This window comes from Lithobates pipiens, unplaced genomic scaffold (genome assembly GCF_037356315.1).
Source record: "Lithobates pipiens isolate NorthernLeopardFrog02 unplaced genomic scaffold, aLitPip1_a1.2 Scaffold_3, whole genome shotgun sequence".
Classification (NCBI taxonomy): domain Eukaryota; kingdom Metazoa; phylum Chordata; class Amphibia; order Anura; family Ranidae; genus Lithobates; species Lithobates pipiens.
Genome location: NW_027507790.1, coordinates 249213091 through 249234077, shown reverse-complemented (window position 1 = coordinate 249234077; position 20987 = coordinate 249213091). Strand labels below are relative to the sequence as shown.

General features: G+C 45.9%; 3 protein-coding genes across 4 annotated transcripts in view; 2 read left to right on the top strand and 1 right to left on the bottom strand.

Moving 5' to 3' along the window:
* Positions 1 to 7279, top strand: part of MYO5B (myosin VB) — a 382616-nt gene extending 375337 nt beyond the window's left edge. For both annotated transcript variants that reach the window (XM_077463013.1, XM_077463012.1), the window contains 2 exons: positions 234 to 314; positions 6658 to 7279. In XM_077463013.1, the coding sequence (XP_077319139.1) occupies positions 234 to 314; positions 6658 to 6810 (234 nt within the window). In that variant the 3' untranslated portion in view covers positions 6811 to 7279. The remainder of the gene's footprint in view (positions 1 to 233; positions 315 to 6657) is intronic.
* Positions 7280 to 12258: 4979 nt separating this feature from the next.
* Positions 12259 to 17120, bottom strand: LOC143940028 (uncharacterized). Its single transcript, XM_077461080.1, has 6 exons — positions 16805 to 17120; positions 14855 to 15214; positions 13405 to 13885; positions 13177 to 13260; positions 12878 to 13027; positions 12259 to 12462 (listed from the first exon to the last, which is right to left on the bottom strand). Exons 1-6 carry the CDS (start codon positions 16914 to 16916, stop codon positions 12411 to 12413), a joined length of 1239 nt encoding a protein of 412 aa, XP_077317206.1. The 5' UTR covers positions 16917 to 17120; the 3' UTR covers positions 12259 to 12410.
* Positions 17121 to 19110: 1990 nt separating this feature from the next.
* The window catches only part of ACAA2 (acetyl-CoA acyltransferase 2), a 36107-nt gene continuing 34230 nt past the window's right edge, over positions 19111 to 20987 (top strand). The window contains exon 1 of the mRNA XM_077463011.1: positions 19111 to 19264. Within this exon, the coding sequence (XP_077319137.1) occupies positions 19249 to 19264 (16 nt within the window). The 5' untranslated portion in view covers positions 19111 to 19248. The remainder of the gene's footprint in view (positions 19265 to 20987) is intronic.

Genomic DNA, 20987 nt, shown 5'->3' with positions numbered 1-20987 from the left:
GATTCCAAATTGAATGTTTAAAAGCAATCTAAATTTTGAAGTACTTTTGATTGCCATTGGTCAAGTCTCGGATGGAATTATCAAATGCACTAAATGCGTAGTACGAACGTTGGTACGAACACCTATCAGTGTGTGGCCAGCTTCATACACCCTTGTCAAGAAGATTCCATCCCCCAAAAAACAATTAGAATAAGAAATGTCATCATCTGCCCTTTTTTTTTTTTTTTTCTCAGATTGTGAAAATCCTGAACCTGTACACACCAGTAAATGAATTTGAAGAGCGCGTCACAGTCTCCTTCATCAGGATCATTCAGGTGAGTGGCAGAAAATCTTGCTGCAATGTCTAGTGATAGTGTAAATCCTATGGGGAGACAGGCTCCTGGCTGCAGTGTCTGGGCTCCTGGCTGCAGTGTCTGGGCTCCTGGCTGCAGTGTCTGGGCTCCTGGCTGCAGTGTCTGGGCTCCTGGCTGCAGTGTCTGGGCTCCTGGCTGCAGTGTCTGGGCTCCTGGCTGCAGTGTCTGGGCTCCTGGCTGCAGTGTCTGGGCTCCTGGCTGCAGCGTCTGGGCTCCCGGCTGCAGCGTCTGGGCTCCCGGCTGCAGCGTCTGGGCTCCCGGCTGCAGCGTCTGGGCTCCCGGCTGCAGCGTCTGGGCTCCCGGCTGCAGCATCTGGGCTCCCGGCTGCAGCGTCTGGGCTCCCGGCTGCAGCGTCTGGGCTCCCGGCTGCAGCGTCTGGGCTCCCGGCTGCAGCGTCTGGGCTCCCGGCTGTCCCTTCAGTTTTAGAAGTTACATTTGTACCTGACTATTTTCAGAAGAAATATGAAACGGAGACAACCAAGGTCTAGTTTTAAAATTCGATGATCCTTAGGGCTCATTTGTACTTGCATACTGATCCTCATACCTGTGTGATGGGCTGTCTTTGTTTGCACAGGTGCTGCTGTTGGTAAGTATATCATGGTTGTGGCGCGTTTGTCAGCATAAATGAGGTTTAACCACTTTAACACCGGGCACTTTCACCCCCTTCCTGCCCAGGCCAATTTTTAGCTTTCGGCGCTGTCACACTTTGAACGACAATTGCGCGGTCATGCAACATTGTACCCAAATTACATTTTTATAATTTTTTTGAGACAGACAGAGCTTTCTTTTGGAGGTATTTGATCACCCTTGTTTTTTATTTATTATTATTTTTTCTAAACAAAAAAGACCAAACATTTTGAAAAAAAATCAAAAACCTTTTTCTTCGTTTCTATTATAAAATTTTGCAAATAGATAATTTGCTTCACTAATGGGCACTGATGAGGCTGCACAGAGGAGCACTAATGAGGCTGCACTGATGCGGCTGCACTGATCATCTGGGAACTGATGTGGCTGCACTGATCATCTGGGAACTGATGAGGCTGCACTGATCATCTGGGAACTGATGAGGCTGCACTGATCATCTGGGAACTGATGTGGCTGCACTGATCATCTGGGAACTGATGAGGCTGCACTGATGAGGCTGCACCAATTATCTGGGCACTGATGAGGCTGCACTGATCGTCTGGGCACTGATGGACACTGATGAGCCTGCACTGATGTGCAGGGGTCAAGTCCTGGGGAAAAAAGTGTGGTAACTCCCACCCAAGAGCTACTACCCCACCAAAAATAAAAAAAATAAAAGAGGACATTGGGGCACATCAGGGCACAGGGCACCTCAGAGCATGGGGCACAACAGGGCACATTATGGGGCACATAGCACATCAGGGCACATAGCACATAAAGGCATGGGGCACATCAGGCCACATGGCACATCAGGGCACATTATGGGGCACATAGCACATCAGGGCACATTATGGGGCACATGGCACATTAGGGCATGTTATGGGGCACATCAGGGCATATTACGGCACATTATGGGGCACATAGCACATCAGGGCATGGGGCACATTAGGACACATGGCACATTGGGGCACATTATGGAGCACATAGCACATCAGGGCATGGGGCACATCAGGGCACATTATGGGGCACATAGCACATCAGGGCATATTATGGGGCACATGGCACATCAGTGCATGGGGCACATCATGGCACATTGCACATCAGGGCACATAATGGGGCACATCAGGGTACATAATGGGGCACATCAGGGCACATTATGGGGCACATAGCACATCACGCCACATGGCACATCACGCCACATGGCACATCAGGGCACATGGCACATCAGGGCACATGGCACATAGCATATCAGGGCATGGGGCATATCAGGGCACATTATGGGGCACATCAGGGCTCATTATGGGGCACATAGCACATCAGGGCATGGGGGGATCGTACTTGCCAGTATGCAGAGTTGAGCAGGAAGCGTTTGTCTGTAGTAAGTTTTCTATCATGTCACGCAGCGCTGCTCGCTCCCCGGCGGCCCCTCCTCTCTTCTCGTATATCCCAGATGATGTCACAAGCCAATGGGGATAGACAAGAAGAGAGGAGGGGCTAACGGGGAGCGAGCAGCACTGAGTGACATGAGAGAGAGAACTTATTACAGACAGGCAGTTCCTGCGCTACTCTGCATGCATCTCATTCAGCTCAACGGCTCTAGTCCTGCAAAGGGAATGGCATTCCTGCTGTAAAAAAATGTGCAGGTACGCCGTTCCCATGCGTTCCCGCAGGACTCAAGCCCTGCCCTAATAATCAGTGTAAACAGTGTGCTGACAGCCGTTGCCAGTTATTGGCACTCCTTTCCTCACACAGCCACAGCATATAAGAAAAGGACTGCCAATAACTGCCAAATCTGTTTACATGTGATCAGTTGTGATTGGACACAGATGATCACTTAGTAAAGAGCTGCTGTGATTGGCCTTTTACCCCAATCTCTGATCAGCTTTGGCGAGGGGCCGGGATTCCTGGAGGATGTCTATGGACGCCCTCCCAGAACTATAGGGCCAGGTTGTAAGCCATCATTTAGCTATAGCACTGTACTAAAGTAGTTGATCAGGTGATGAGGTAGGTGTCACATTGCTTCCTCACCACTTGTTAGTAGCCTCTGAAGCACAATCTGAATGTGAATCGGGCTTCAGAGGAAATGGAGATGTAAAAGCACATCTAAATCTACCCTTAAAGGGGTTGTAAAGGTAAAAAAAAATGTTACTTTAATGCATTCTATGCATTAAGGTGAAAAAACATCCGACAATACCGCCCCCCTCCCCCCCAGCCCCCGCCGTTTTACTTACCTGACCCCTCGAAAATGCCACACTCGCACCCGACATCCTCTTCGCCGATCAGCCTGGCCGCTGATTGGTTACAGTGGATGGATTGAAAGCAGTGTGCAGCCATTATCTCGTGCTGCTGTCAATCACATCCAATGACACAGCGCACCGGGGGGCGGGGCCGAGTGATACAGTGAGCGGCTATGGCCGCCGGATGTATCACAGGAGTGTTGCCGCAAGCACTTCTCACCATGCGAGGGAGCTCGCATGAATGTGAGAAGCCCTTGCAGGTCGGGAGCGGAGACAGCCGCCGAAGGACCCCAGAAGACCAGGTTCGTGAAGTATAACATGTTGTTTAAAAAAAAAAAAAAAAAAATTCCTTTACAACCCCTTTAAAGAGATAGTAAAGGCAATAAAAATAAAAAATACAAACATGTTTTATTTACCTGCTCTCTGTAATGGTTTTGCACAGAGCACCCCCAATCCTCCTCCTTTTCTCTGGTCTCTCGTCGGCATCCTGGCCCCTACCTGCTGCCGAGTGCCACCAGAGCAAGTAGCCCTGAGCCACTGCTCTGCCTGTCCATTCACACACAGAGCCGTGGCTTGGACCAACCCCCTCCCTCTCTTCATTGGCTCAATGGCTGTGATTGACAGCAGCAGGAGCCAATGAAGAGGGGAAGTCCCCAGAGAGCCGAGGATCTCGTGCACATTGCTGGATTGTGATGGGGCTCAGGTAAGTATTTATTAGGTGGGCTGTGGAGAGAACAGCACACAGAAGGTTTTTTGAGACTTTACAACCACTTTAAACCAACTCTGGTCATAAGGTACACCTGTTTTTTTTTTTTTTTTTTTGGGCTCAGCTACTCTCAACATTGTCGAATAATTCCAGAATAATATTGTAGTTATCTTGATCAGATGTAATACTAGTTCACCCTAGACCAGTGATGGTGAACCTTGGCACTCCAGATGTTTTGGAACTACATTTCCCATGATGCTCAACCACACTGCAGAGTGCATGAGCATCATGGGAAATGTAGTTTCAAAACATCTGGGGTGCCAAGGTTAACCATCACTGCCCTAGACCCATCTTAATTTCTCACATGAAACATTTTGTGGCTCAACCTGAGACAGATAACCATAGATCCCAAAGTTTGTCAGACTTTCAGGGGCAACCTCAATGCTAAAAGATCAGTTTTTCTCTTGGGAGTATTGAGTTTACCTGACTGTGCAATTCTTCCAGAGCTATAAGCTGGCGAGCCTAGAGACTGAATAGAGACTCTCTGGGGGATAGATCTCTTCATCCACACCTTCTGTTAAGCAAACAAAGGGGTTCCTGAGCTATGGTCATTTTTATATGCTTTGTTTATAGTGTTCACAGTTGCTTTCCAGTATCGTAACAATATGGGACATGTCCATAACATACACTATATTATCAAAAATATTGTAACGCTTGCACAGAGTCCTGACCACAACCCGATAGAACACCTTTGCAACGAATTAGAGTGGAGACTGTGAGCCAGGCCTTCTCATCCAACAACAGTGCCTGACCTCACAAATGCGCTTCTAGAAGAATGGTCAAATATTCCCATAGACACACTCCTAAACTTTGTGGACAGCCTTCCCAGAAGAGTTGAAGCTGTTATAGCTGCAAAGGGTGGGCCAACTCAATATTGAACCCTACGGACCAAGATGTGTCCCAATACTTTGGGTAATACTTTTGGTAATATAGTGTATGCAAGAGGTCAGCCAGTTTTCCCTGACATCTCAAGCAGCTTGGGCTCTCCCTACTATGCAACTAAAAAAGTCTATATGGGGTGCGGTGTACCCCCTATGTATTATGAACAGCTGTGTCAACCTTTGTGTAGACCCTGTATGAGACCAGGATCACCTTTTCCAGCAGATTTGTCCAACTTTTCTCTATGGATACCTCTAGTGTCTCCCACCCATACCACTTTGCATGACTTCACAATTGAGTCACAAATACAGGGAGGTATATACATGAGAGATAAGTCTATTTTAACCACTTCAGCCCCAGAAGAATTAACCCCCTTCCCGACCAGAGCACTTTTTGCAATGACAATTGCACAGTTGTGCGACGTGGCACCCAAACAAAATTTACGTCCTTTTTATCCCACAAATAGAGCTTTCTTTTGGTGGTATTTGATCACCTCTGCAGTTTTTATTTTTTGCACTATAAACAAAGAGCTACAATTTTGAAAAAAATATTATCTTTCATTTTTGCTTTTTGCTATAATAAATGGCCTAAAAAAAAAAAAAAAAAAAAAAAATATATATATATATATATATATAATTTATTTCTCAGTTTAGGCTGATATGTATTCTTCTACATATTTTTGGTGAAAAAAAAAAATAGCAATAAGCGTATATTGATTGGCTTGCGCAAAAGTTATAGTATCTACAAAATAGGGAATAGATCTATGACATTTTTATTATTTTTTTTTTTTTAATTAGTAATGTCGGCGAACTGCGATTTTTATCGTGACTGTGACATTACGGCGGACACATCGGACACTTTTGACACTATTTTGGGACCATTGTCATGTATACATCGATCAGTGCTATAAAAATGCGCTGATGTAAACACTAGGGGGCAAACAAGGAGTTAAGTGTGTCCTAGGTAGTGATTCTAACTGTGGGGCGGATGGGCTACCACTGACATGACAGCGATTACTGCTCCCGATGACAGGAAAGCAGTAGATCTCTGTCATGTCACTGGGCAGAACGGAGAAATGCCTTGTTTACATAGGCATCTCCCCGTTCTGCCGTTCCGTGACACGATCGCGTGACACCAGCGGACATTGTGTCCGCAGGCACGGTCACGGAGTACGTGGCGGGCACGTGCCCACAATGCCGCATCTTAAAGGGGATATACCTGTACGCCCATATGCGCAGCCGTGCCATTGTGGCGACGTATATCGTCTTGCACTGGTTGGCAAGAGGTTAATCTCTGTATGTGCAAGTTTTTCGAATGGTGGGCCATTTGTCAGAGATAGTGCTCTAGATTTTGCCTGAATAGACAAAACACGTCTCAATCAGAGATATTGGTAAAATCGGTGGTTTGGTATACAGACTGCAGTGTTTGGAAAGACTTTATAGCTGGCCAAAGATGGTTTGAAACTCTGCCAGTTCATTAGGGACCAGCCAAGATTTTTAACCATCTATGAGCAGGCTGATTGTACCCAAGTGGACCCATGGGGTACAACCAACTATAGCCGCTAGTAATAATCACTGTGTTCAGTTCACTTGCCCCCTGCTGGGAGAACGCAATAACTCAGTGGGAGGGATTCCTCCATCAACAATGACTGTGTTGATGTAGGGAATCACATCATCTATGGCCCGCCTAAGGAGCCATGACAGTAGAGTTGGTGAACCTATCGGATCCCAGCCTGGTATCATCAAACACCATAAGATGTACTTTAGCCGAATTCTTAGATTTCTTTCTTCTCTTCCAGGCTCAGTTACAGGACCGGAATGACCCTCCACAACTCCTGCTAGACTCCAAGTATATGTTCCCCGTCTTATTCCCCTTCAACCCTTCACTGATCACCATGGACACCATCCACATCCCATCTTCCCTTCGCCTCGACTTCCTCAACAAAGTCTAAAAGGACTACGTATTTTTTTTATATTATGACAATAACTCCCCAAAAGAAGACAAAAAAAATTACTCTTTAAGTGTATATGTGGGACCAATCCTGACATCATGTGGAAAACCGTTCAAATCTCATCTGCACTGAACCTGATTTTTAATTTATCCCTCCGACAAAAACACTGAGATTTTAAATTTTATTTTTTAAAGTAAAAGCCGAGATTCGTGGAAGAGCGAGTTTACATCGGAGTGTTGCACAAATACGCGGAGAATAAAAAAAAAAGAGAGAAAATATTGTTTTTAAGCTACTGTTATATTTTTAATATAATTTGTTTTACAGAAATTATATCCTCGGATTGAAAAGAAAAAAATGTAAAATCTGTCACTTTGTAAATGAAAAATGCTGTAACTGTAAATACAGCTGTAGAGCCCAGCAGCAGATGGGCCCACGGCAGAAAAAAAAAAAAAATCATGCATCAAAAACACTCTGTGTCTGTCTATTGATATATTGCTGTTGGCGTTAGATGCATTGAAAGTGTATATAGTCTAAAGTGGGGGTTTTCCAACCGGGGTGTCGTGGTACACACTGCGCAGTACCAGGGACGGACTGACCATTCGGCCACTCGGGCACTGCCTGAGGGCCCCGGGCCACTAGGGGGCCCCATTAGGGTTGCCAGCCTCAGTAAAACCAGGAACAGTATAGAAAAATCTTTTCTTTTTTTTTTCTTTTTTTTTACATCTGTCTCTGAAATGTTCCTTACCGACACCTTTTGGTCTAAAAATCATGAGATTATAGCTGCTCCACCTCTCCTTTACCTTCTCAGCCAATAGAAACATGTCTGTGTATACTGTGTATACTCTGTGGTCCCATAATCTCTGATTGCCTGTGGGCCCCATAATCTCCTATTGCCCGGGGGCCCCATGAGTTGTCAGTCCGCCCCTGCGCAGTACTGACTAATCATTATAGATTTTCACTGTTAACTTCGGTGTACAAAGGAGCGGGAGAGATCACATGCAGCATCCTCTTGGCTCCCTCCTCGTCTATGTTGTTCTCTGCAAGTTTGCCAGAAAAACTGAAAGCTATGCAAGCTGCCCGCCTGCGTCCTACCAACCGATGACATCATTGGTTGCTAAGGGCAGGGTGGATATCTTGCACAGCTTTCAGTTTTGCCGGTAAACGTACAGAGAACAACAGAGACAGCCGAGAGGATGCCGGGTGTGATCTCTCCTGCTCCTTTGTACACAGAAGATAACAGCTGAAATCTATAATGATCGGTCATTCCCAGGCTGTGTTTAATTTAGCTGTGGCAAAGAGGGGGGGGACATTTTGTGCTAGGAGGGGGAATTTTGGAAGGGGATTTGTGCTAGGAGGGGATTTATGATGGGGGGGGGGGATTTAGGAGGGGATTTAGGATGGAGCGGGGATTTGTGCTAGCAGGGGGGATTGGGGGAATTTACAACCTACTGACCACTTAGATCAGCTTGTAGACTACATTTTAGGGCTTTCACACCTGGTGCAGTGCGGTAATGCATGTGAAATTACTCATTTTCCCTTCACCACACAAAAATGCATTGCCTTTTGCAGTTGTTATTCTTAATGCCACCCCTATGCAGCCACCAGTTGCATGTATGTTTGCGCCCACTAAAAAGCATGGCACCACAGTACCATTCATTTTGGTGGGGCTCAATTTAAAAATCATACCAGCACCTTTTTGCATGTTTCACAAACATAGAACAGCCTAATAAATAACGCAACATGGTGAACACGCAAAAAAAGGATCGTGCTCGGATGCACCTCCACGAATCTTCAGACTGCTGTGCTCCAGGATTGTGCGCAGTTCTAAAGGGTGCCTTGACTGAAAAAAAAAAGATAACTGGACTTTTAAAACACATTCACTGGAATTGGCTAAAACAGGAGCAGACAGAATCTGGAGCAGCTTAGCATGGCAACCAATCAGCTTCTATCTTTCATTTTCAAGGTTAACTGCACGAGCTGAAGATAGAAGCTGATTGGTTGCCATACACAGATGTTCCAGATTCTGTCTGCTGAAGTTTTAGTGATTCTTCACCCTCCTATATCTTTTTTTTTTCTTTAAGATATCCAAATATACCAAATAAATTAGCCAATATAACCTTACTTTAGCTTTTTACCCCTTTGTGCTTTCAGGGCTGCAACAAAAGACCTGGATCAGTATAAACAAGGTTTTATTTATATCTAGTCTGTCTGCAGTCTACACTGTGTAGTATAAAGAGGAGGATGCCTAAGGCCAGGAAGGTGCCAGGGATGGGCAGTCTGCTATCCACAATCACATAGCTATCTTTATACTTTATACTTCTGTCTTCCAGTAGTTTTGATTTGCCTTGATATCTTCCAATATTTAGATTGAGTACAACACAGGATGAAAATCGCCATTTATGGCTCTTGACACTGATGGAATTGTATCTGATAGGTCGTTGTTGTTCCTCTGTATTCTACTGTTGATAGGTGCTGATTGCAGACAGGCTGCATATAAACAAAGCAATGTTTACATTTGCCTTGGGCTGTGATTACAGCTGTGAAAGTAAATCTGGCCATCAATGGATTAGGATTTGGCTGGCTTAACAGGGACCAGCCAAGATTCAATCCATGTATGGGCAGGCTGATTGTACCCAAATCCATTGATTAACTTGGGTACAACCGGCTTGTCCGTTTTTTTTTTTTTTTTTTTTTTTAACATGCGGCTACAGTTGCTTGCAGTAGTCGTGTTTTGACAGCCGTGAATCCCCTCTCCTTTAATGCCAATGAGGCTGCCATCTTGGCTTCTGTTTAATCTTCAGTTGCCATGGTGCTGCATGTGATCAGTGATGACGACGACCACTTGATGGCTTGACAGCTCGGTTGAGAGCACAAGCAAGGCCATGACAGAACTTCAGCAGCTGAAACCGCACACTTATAAAAGGATAGTTCACCTTTACAGAAAACCTGTCTATGCAGGTAATGGATGTTTGTAGATTAAAACAAACTGTGAAGCTCTGACTAAAGATGAATGATACCCTTACCATAGGTGTGGGCCATTGGTGTCAAACTAAATTTCATTGTGGGCTGCATCAGCATTCTGGTTGTCCTTGATAGGCCAGTATCTGTAAGACTAGATGTCCAGAAACCCCACCCCCCTTACATCAGAGGTGAAGAGTCCCCCACCCTCCCTTACGTCACAGTGCACCCCCCTTACATTTTGCTGCTGGCCGAACGAAGCTGGGGGCATGCAGGGCCTGGAGGAAGACCAGAGGAGGGCAGGAGTCTGCTGAATGCTGAGACCAAGAGAGGTGAAGACGAAGCGGGCGCTTCAGCTGCGGTAGAGGTTCAAGGGCCACATTAAATGGCCAGGCGGGCCGGATTCGGTACTGAGTACTCCCAGGATGTTTCTAAACGAAGCCTAGTGGTCACTGCTCACCTCCACCATCACAGGAGTGAGCTCTTTCTCTGATTTAAACCCCCTCACATGCTCTTTCTCTCCCCTGATGCAGTAGCTCTGAACTCAGCATTTGAGAGCTCGCTCCTGTGATGGGGGAGGTGAGCGGTGATGACTAGGCCTCACTTAGCAACGTCCTGGAGGTACTTAGCAACATCCTGGGAGTATTCCAGTCAGGCTTCATAAGGTATAATGACACCTATAGCAAGGGTTTTATTCAACTTTAGTCAGAGCTTTACAGTTTGTATGCATGAGCCCTAAATGTTTACACTTCTATTGAATTGTGGTGCAGCTTAGTCCTTGTTTGGATCATTCAAGGAACAAACCTACAGTCCCTGTCTTGTTTGTAATCCGGGGACCGCCTATATACTGCTGCTGTTCAGAGTATATAGGGCCACGCCTTTTTTTTGGGGGGGTGCGGGGTTCCCCTTAATATCCATACCAGACCCACTTTAAGCATTATTAAAATTACTGCTCCCGAAAAAACAGCCGTTTTTAAAACTTTTATTTGCATTGATACATGTCTCTCAGAAAGTAGCTTGGGGTGTCTATTTTCCATAAAGGGGTCATTTGGGGTGGGTTGTATGAACTGTCATGGTGTTTTATGCCCAACATTAAAAGCTTCCGCCACGCATCCACCCACTCATTTAATGTTGGGCATACTTTTTTTTTGTCATTTTCCAAAATAAGTTCATGGGCTTCTGGAACAGATTCTGTGCTGTTCTGTAATCCCCCCCCCCCCACACACACACACACACACACACACACACACACACACACACACACACACACACACACACACACACACACACACACACTGTGCTCTGCTGCACCCCCCATGTAATATACTGGGTCTCCCCCCCCAATAATGTAATGTGCTCTGCTGTGCCCCCCATGTAATATACTGGGTCCCCCCATAATGTAATGGGCCCGGTTTCCCCCCCCCCCTCAGTGAGTGAGTGAGTGACTTGTATAGCGCTACCTATGCAAACTGAATCGCCTCAGGGCGCTTTCTTGCCACCAGAGTCCATCTGCGGCTTTTGCGTGGTCCTTTACCCCGTAAGGTCCTGACACGCTTACGAACACATACAACGCTTAAACACATATTAAAGCCAATTTTATTTTAGACAAGGTCTAATTAACCTACCAGCATGTCTTTGGAGTGTGGGAGGAAACTGGAGTACCCGGAGGAAACCCACGCTGGCACAGGGAGAACATGCAAACTCCAGGCAGATAGTGTCATGGTCAGAATTGGACCAGTGCCCCTATTGCTGCTAGGTGAAAGTGCTAACCACTACACCACTGTGCTGCCCAGTAATGTAATGTGCTCTGTTGCTCCCCCCTCCTATTAACTGTGCTCTGCTGTAATATACTGGGAACCACCCCCCCCCCCCCCAGTAATGTAATTGCTCTGTTGCTCCCCCCTCCTGTTAACTGTGCTCTGCTGTAATATACTGGGTCCCACCCCCTCCCCACCCCAGTAATGTAATGTGCTCTGTTGCTCCCCCCTCCAATTAACTGTGCTCTGCTGTAATATACTGGGTCCCACCCCCCCCCCCCCCAGTAATGTAATGTGCTCTGTTGCTCCCCCCTCCTATTAACTGTGCTCTGCTGTAATATACTGGGTCCCACCCCCCCCCCCCCCAGTAATGTAATGTGCTCTGTTGCTCCCCCCTCCTATTAACTGTGCTCTGCTGTAATATACTGGGTCCCCCCCCAGTAATGTAATGTGCTCTGTTGCTCCTCCCTCCAATTAACTGCTCTGCTGTAATATACTGGGTCCCACCCCCCAGTAATGTAATGTGCTCTGTTGTGCCCCCCCAATTAAATGTGCTCTGCTGTGCCCCCCTGTAATATTCTGGGTGCCCCCTAGTAATTTAATGTGCTCTGTTGCGCCCCCCCTGCACTCCCCATGTAATGTCCTTTTCCCACGGTGTCCCTCTGTCCCCTTTCCCACGGTGTCCCTCTGTCCCCTTTCCCACGGTGTCCCTCTGTCCCCTTTCCCACGGTGTCCCTCTGTCCCCTTTCCCACGGTGTCCCTCTGTCCCCTTTCCCACGGTGTCCCTCTGTCCCCTTCTCCCAGCGTCCCTCTGTCCCCTTCTCCCAGCGTCCCTCTGTCCCCTTCCCACGGGATTCTTCCAGCCTATGGACATGCATTTTCTTCTCACGAGATGGTACATAGAGCGAGTTTGAAGTGTCGGCGTAGAATCCTGGCCCTGTATGTGAGAGAGGAGAAATTATATCAGAAAGGGTTTCTTGCAAGAAATGCTCAAAATAAACTCTAAGTGATTCTTCTAACTAAACCTTTGGATCTTTTGCATACATCCTCAAGGGGGTTATACAGCATACTTTCGGCCACCTTTCTCTGCTCAGGAGTGAAAGGTATAGCCAGACTAATTAATGACAGGCTGGCTGCATGGATACATACACAAATCTCGTTGTTTTCGTGTGTACTGGGAATTATGCACTGACCGAATTCAGATCTTTTGCGTAAGGTCAGCCATGTGATTTGCATATATATAGCCATGCCACCGCGGCTGCTGCCAACCTTTCGCTGTATGACCGTCTTGCATGGAAGAAGCCAACAATTGTAAATGTGGGAGAACAAACTGACTGATGTAAGACACTTACCTTAATCTGGCAAAGGCTTCTCGTCCTTCTTCAAAAGAAGTAAATATCGACTGAGTGGGCTGTGGAAATCTGATCCTGAAGGCTTCTTCTTCAAAGGACATGCTCCATGGAGAGCCCGCCATCTCTTGCTCAGTAAAAGGAGTTTCAATTCTGTATGTAAGAGGAGAGAAATGTTAACATTTTCTCAAAGGAAATTAAGAAAATAAGCTCTAAATGACTTTTCCAGCTAATAAACTCAATCACTTTTACTCTGAAAATGTAAAAGCGAGCGAAAGGACTGACTGGTGTAAGACACTTACCTCCATCTGCCATTGGCTCCTGCTCCTAAATCATAAGACAGGTTCCATGGTTGTTCGTTTTCGGTGCAATGTAAATAAGCCATCCTGTATAAGAGAAGAGAATAATTATATTAAGGAATTCTTAATGGAAATCAACAAAATAAACTTTAAATGACTTCTCCAGCTAACCAGAACCATCACTTTTACTCTGCAATAGTAAAGGTGGGAGAAAAGATGTAAGACACTTACCACCATCGTCCAGCTCCGCCAGTTTCTGGGTCAGACGCAATGGCCCATTGTATGTCTGTCTCCATTGGCTCTTCAGTGGGAGGGGTTGTCTGGTCATTGGGGGTCTCTGCAGTGAACGGAACCACTGCCGATCCGGTTCTCTCCCCTTCCTGCTGAGATCCACGATCTGATGGGGTCTCTGCAGTGAACGGAACCACTGCCGATCCGGTTCTTTCCCCCTCCTGCTGAGATCCACGATCTGATGGGGTCTCTGCAATACCTGAAACCACTGGAGATCTGGTTCTCTCCCCCTCCTGCGGAGATCCGTGATCTGATGGGGTCTCTGCAGTGCCCAGAACCACTGGAGATCCGATTCTCTCCCCCTCTTGCTGCCTACTATGAATGGATCTTCTCTCTGACGCTATTCTCTGTTCCTCATCCAGCACCAATTCATCTTTCAGTGGTGTTTTGGACCTCAACCTCGTCCGGTAAACAACAGAATCTGCAATAATAATGATAAAGTCATGTTTAGTAAGGTTTAGAATTGCGTCCCTCCTGACCAACACTCAAGACAAATTACAAATGTTATTTCTAGAAAATTTCAGGGGTTTTATATATAAATATACAATCACAGCGATGATCTGGGGACATTGTCCCCTTAGTTCCCCAATTACATTCTCCATAATTTAAAATATATTCAATATCCAAAATAGAGAATAATTCCCTTTGTAAATATTGCCACAGATGTACAGAGCGAGAAACTGCAGCGAAGGGGTCTCTTCCCTGGAATCCCTGATACAGGACACACATGTGGCAATTTCCAACAATTCTGACCAGATTTCCATCACAAATAAGATCACCAGCAATTTGTATATTCAACAATTCAGTTCACAAAGCTAACGCTCCAGAATACAGAGCTTTATATTCTAAAAAAAAAATATTTTAGGTTGAGTCTAATTACAAAATGATAATTATGTGTCTAAAATCAGAGCACCTTATCCTTGTATGAAAGCTGTGTGAATTGAGCCGAATCATTAATCTGGGAAAAAAAGACATTCTTGCCACTAGTTGAAGGGCCTGTGTTGATGGGCTTTTGTTTGCTTCAAGTGAAGTTTACAACTTTGGGAATGGAAATACCATTTTAAGCAAGCAAATAAGTCAGAAGGGGGTCAGCTGCAGGTCAATGAATTCTGAATGATCTCAGAAGTGTCTCAAACTGAAGCCACCAACACAAGGCCAAAGCCCATCGACACAGGCCCATAGAAATACAAGCTCCTATTTCCTATATATAATATTGGATTGGAGATGCTTTACAGACTTGTCCCTTTAATGGGAATAAGTATTTTAATTTTGGGGCATTGAAATTAAAAAAACTTTAATTAGAAAAAATAAAAATAAAAGTCCATTTTGCTAAGTGACAAAATTAATATTGTCACGGGAGAAATCTATTATTGGTTCATGCATTGCTTACCTATTGGAGTGTGACTCCTATCTGATGGTGATGTTGATCCTGTTGGTAGCTGATGCTGGCATCGGCCCTCTGGGGACTTAGTTCTGATCCTCTTAACGATGGGTGCCGCAGATGGTAGCTGACACTGACTTTGGTCCTCTGGGGACTTAGATCTGGTCCTCTTAGTGGTGCGCACCAGAGGAGGTAGCTGAGGCTGACTTTGGTCCTCTGGGGACTTAGATCTGGTCCTCTTAGTGGTGGGCACCAGAGGAGGTAGCTGAGGCTGACTTTGGTCCTCTGGGGACTTAGATCTGGTCCTCTTAACGATGGGCTCCAGAGGAGCTCTGGATCTAAGCCTACGTGCAATTGGTTCATTTAGATCTGCAATAAGAAGAATACAGAGATGATTAGTAAACAAGAATTGCTTCCCTCCTAATCAATACTAAAGACAAATTCCAAATGTTATTTCTATACATTTCAGGCTGAAGAATCATAAGCATTAAATCACAGCGGTGATCTGAGGACTTTGTCCTTAGTAGGATTAGAGATGGACAGAATGTTCCCCTATTACAGTCTCCATAATATAAAATATATTCAGTATCCAAAATGGAGGATTAACCCCCCACCAGATCTATTGCCACATATTTATATATATGATGTTCAAAAAGTTTCCACACTTTTATATTTTCACTGGAAACAGTGAGGGTGGGAGGAGTAATAATTGGTAGTGTATGGGAGGGATGTTAGGAGGATGCATGTATGCATTTATCTATAACCTATTTAGGAATACTAGAAATATATAGAAAACCGCTGTGTGTATGGCCAGCCAGGGGTGGACTGACAACTCATGGGGGCCCCCAGGCAATAGGAGATTATGGGGCCCCCAGGAAATCAGAGATTATGGGGCCACATAGTATACACACACACACACAGTATACACATACATGTATACACACACATATTTCTATTGGCTGAGAAGGTACTGGAGATGTGGGGCAGCTATAATCTCATGATTTTTAGACCAAAAGGATGTCGGTAAGGGATATTTCAGAGACAGATGTAAAAAAAAACACAGATTTTTCCATACTGTCCTTGGTTTTACTGAGGCTGGCAACCCTGATGGGGCCCCCTAGTGGCCCGGGGCCCTCGGGCAGTGCCCGAGTGGCTGAATGGTCAGTCCACCCCTGTGGCCAGCCTGGGAGGTGGCGGAATCTGTTCTTGATTTGTTTTGCATAGAGCAGGGAAAGCTTAGAGCCTCTGTAGGTTTTATTGCTTCCTGAGGAAGGAATGGGAAGATTTCCACACACTTCCTTCCTCTGTGACACCAGGAGCTTCACTTTTCCTCTCTATTATTTACCAAAAACTGACAAATCAATTTAGGGTCTACTGGCCCTTTAAGAGCCAATATCGGCCGGTAAACAGACAAGCCGAATAAAGCATCAGACATGATTCTGAGCAACTCCAAAATGAAGGATTATTTTATAAGCAGCAAACATTTCCTTCACAGATCAGAAGACTTTCTTCATCTAATACATGAAAAAAAAAAATGTCTTCTGATGTGATTGCTCTGTAATGAGGATCTGCATTATATTATACATTATAGATTCCATTCATAATAACCGCCTCTGATAGCAATGGGCTCCATTCACAGAGCTAGCACTGCACAACAAGCAGCCTTACTGCTCAACAAGTGGCAGTTATTGTCAGCTGACTCCAACCAGATTTGAAATTTGACAGTTATGTCTAAAAATAGATCCCTTCTCCCTGTGGTAAAGCTGTGTGAGTCCAAATCACATTTCTTTCTGCTACTATATTGAAATGATTATTACTATGAAATATAAACTCCTATTTCCCATCTATTAGATGTGATAAGAAGATCTTCATAGAAATTCCCATTTGCTGAGAATAATTATTGTTATTTTGAGTTAAATATAAAATCCTCAATTAAAAATCCTAAATTAAAAAACGTACCTCCTGCTGGAGATTCTGCTCGTCTTTTCCTTCCTGCTCTCATTTTCAGGTTGGTTGTCTCGTTGGTTGTAGTTTTAGTTGTAGATGTGATTCTATCGCTGTATATATTCATATCAATTCACTAGAAATAATTTCAATCTGAATATCGCTGGAGCTTCACCTAGAAGATGCTTCTCTGTCGTCTCCTGCTTCAAAATGATGCAGACTGCTGCTAGGGCAGCTGTTTATATAGCCTGAGATTCTGCACCACTATGATGTCATAGGACCAACTGAAAAAAATAACTGACATTTTTTTTTTTTAACTGACACTTTTTTTTTTTTTTAACTGCTTGTTGTCTGGAGCAATTTTGACATTTTTCACATACAGTATATTTTTTGCTATTAAAGTAAATTAAAACCCCAAAACATTATATATTTTCGGAAAGCAGAGGCCCTGCAGAATAAAATGGTGGCCATTGCAATTTTTAATGTCACACGATATTTGCAAAGCTGTTGATCAATCACAAATTTTCAGGAAAAAAAAAATACACTTAAATGAATTTTAGAGCACACAAACACAATTTAACCCCTTATAGACAGGGAAGATTTCCTCCCTTAATGACCAGGCCATTTTTGGCCATACAGAACTGCATCGCTTCATCTGACAATTGTGCGGTCGTGCGATGTTGTACCCAAACAAAATTGACAGCCTATTTTTTTTTCCCCACAGAGCTTTCTTTTGGTGGTATTTGATCAGCTCTGCGGTTTTTATTTCTTGCGCTATAAACAAAAAAAAGCAACAATTTTGAAAAAAAATTACAATATTTTTGACTTTTTGCTATAAAATTTTTTTAGAAAACAAAAAACAAATTTCTTGATCAGTTTAGGCCGATATGTATTCCTCTACATATTTTTGGTAAAAAAAAATTTAAATAATAATAATAATTGCAATAAGCGTATACTTGGTTTGCGCAAAAGTTATAGCATCTACAAATTAGGAGATACATTTATGGCATTTTTCTATTTATTTTTTAATAGTAATGGTGGTGATCTGGAATTTTTAGTGGGACTGTGACATTGCAACGGATATATCGGACACTTTTTTGGGACCGTTGACATTTATACAGCGATCAGAGCTAAAAATAGCCACTGATTACTGTATAAATGTCACTGGCAGGGAAGGGGTTAACATGCACACGCGTGGTGATTTGCGCAGCCGTGCCAACCTGCCGCAGTAAAGTGAAGGCGGCTGGTCGGCAAGTGGTTAATACCTTTTTTTTTGGGGGGGGGTTATTATTGTAATACTTTTTTTTTTTTTTTTTTTTTTTTTTTTACTTATTTCACTTTTTTGCTATGACAAAGGGGGGGGGGGGGGTGTAACAAACCCACATGTGTTATGTATGGGCAGGTGACAGGTCCTCTATATGGAGACATTGGGGGTCTATTATACCCTCCATGTCTCCTCTGCCCTCCACCCAATCACATCACACACAGAGCTAACTGGGGGAAAGGTGACAGCCTGGAGAGACACATGACTGGAGGGAGGAGTCACAGTGCAACGAAAAACCAATGAGAGGATGGAGGGTGAAACAGAAACGGGGCGTGGTTTGTGGCTAATCTGAAGTTAGAGAGCTGTGGTCCGGGATGGGCGGGGATGGGAGGAGCCTGGTGCGGTTTGGCCGGGGATAGGAGGAGCCGTAGTCCGGGTTGGGCGGGGATAGGAGGAGCCGTGGTCCGGGTTGGGCGAGGATAGGAGGAGCCGTGGTCCGGGTTGGGCGGGGATGGGAGAAGCCTGGTCGGGTCGGACGGGGAAGGGAGGAGCCTGGTGCAGGGTTGGGAGGGGCCGTGGTGCGGGTTGGGCGTGGATAGGAGGAGCCGTGGTCCGGGTTGGGCGGGGATGGGAGAAGCCTGGTCGCTTTGGACGGGGAAGGGAGGAGCCTGGTGCGGGTTTGGGGGAGCCGTGGTCCGGGTTGGGCGGGATAGGAGGAGCCGTGGTCCGGGTTGGGCGGGGAATGGGGATGGGAGAAGCCTGGTCGGGTCGGACGGGGAAGGGAGGAGCCTGGTGCGGGGTTGGGAGGAGCCGTGGTGCGGATTGGGCGGGATAGGAGGAGCCGTGGTCCGGGTTGGGCGGGTATGGGAGAAGCATGGTCGGGTCGGACGGGGAAGGGAGGAGCCTGGTGCGGGGTTGGGAGGAGCCGTGGTGCGGGTTGGGCGGGGATAGGAGGAGCCGTGGTCCGGGTTGGGCGGGGATGGGAGACGCCTGGTCGCTTTGGACGGGGAAGGGATGACCTGGTGCGGGTTTGGGAGGAGCCGTGGTGCGGGATAGGAGGAGCCGTGACCGGGTTGGTCAGGAATGGGAGGAGCCGTGGTTCAGGTTGGGCGGGGATAGGAGGACTTTGACCCTGATAATGAGGCTGTGAAGGAGAACAGGCCCAGCGAGGTGACAGTTGTGCTCCAGACTACACATGGCTCTGCTAAGAGGTGAGATGGTGAGGGGAGTAGGGTGGAAGGGACCCGGATAGACCTCTTATACTTTATTAATGGATCTTCCCAGTGTAGTATATCCCCAGCGCTGCACATTACTGAAGGGGGCGGGGCTGACACTTTCCCTGTGTTTTTATATATATATATATCAACTTTATTTAATAAATATGTGGGCGTGGTTGAGTAGCTGAACAAATTGGGCGGAGCTGTCACCACTCAGTGCACACAATGTTGTGTGTTGTCAGCCTCTGCTAGTGATTGGTGCTGCCGTGTGTGTGTGTGTGTGTGTGTGTCAGTGTCACAGTTCTCCAAGTGGGGGCGCTGTCTCATCCCATCAGTGAAAACCTGACTACGGTCTAAATGTAAAGCTGGGCAAGGTGTCACCAGGACAGGAAGTGTGTGTAAGTCTCCCCTGTGGGGACACAGAGCAGTGAATCCAACCCTTCCACATTCTGTTGGGAAAACCCTTCCTCTTTAAAGAGTGGAGTTCCAGCCCTTGGGACACTTACCTACCCAGAGATCCTGCAATGTTGGCACCCCAGCTGAATTTTAAACTGGCTCCTGGGTGCTGCCACCCCCATTCGTTGTAAGGGAACCTGGCAGTGAAGCTTTGCAGCTTCACAGCTGGTCCCCTACTATGCATTAGGGTTAGCACCTCATCCCTTTAAAATCAAACACATAATAATTACACAGGTTCTGTGGCTGATTAAGGTGCTAATTAAACTCACTTGGTGCCTTATCTGCATTAAATTAGCCTCAGAACTTGTAATTATTGTGTTCGTGTTTAAGGCTGGGTTCACACTGGAGCGATGCGGGAACGCCGCGAATCCGCTGCGTTTTCCCGCATCGCATGCCTCCCGCTGGCAGTTCACACTGCCCTATGCGGACTGCTGGGAGTGTCAGTGAAATGTTAATGACACCCCCAGATCAGTTCGCATATCGCAGTGCGATCTGCAAACTCAGACAGGAATCGGATCGCATGGTGTGAACACCCATGCAATCCGATTCTGCTGCGGACTAAAAAAAGGGTCCCGTGCGAGTTTGCGGCGGGCGCGATGCGAATTCAGCCATACTATCTGTCAAAAACGGGTAGACCCCCCCCCGCCCCCCCCAAAGGTGCCAAATGTGGCAGCGGAGGGGGTGAGGAAGTAAACAAGTGGAGCTCCGCTTTAACCACACGTTACAGCATTTGGGGTGCCATTATCAATAAACGGCACAACACATGTTTTTAAATATTTTGTAATCATTTTATTTTTGTGTGGACTATAGTGTGATTGCAGGACCCGTTTTATATTATCACGTTGCATAATGTGTGACAATGCTCAAAACGCGTTGGTGCAATCCATTCTTTCTGGCACCCCTCTGCTTCTACCAGTAGTCGCAGTGCAACACGTGCTGGTTTCCTTTCACATGGGCAGTGTTGTGTGAGAAAAACGAGCAGTTGTGGTGTTTGTTTTAGGGTGTCTAAGCCGCCATGTCAAAACCTGCATTTGGCTGTCGGACATCCCTGTACTCTGTGTCATAGCCGGGAAAAAAGGTTCAGCAGGTAATGCCACCTGCCAGTGTACCCCATAGAAAGTAAGGAGGGGGATGCGCTGTAACTGCGTCTAATGGATACCATTGCAGCAAGAGCGCGTGGAAGGCGACTTATCGCCTGCGGATTGCTGCTGCCAAAGCTTGTCCACAGATCGAGAGTTGGCAGTGTTGCCCATGTATGTTG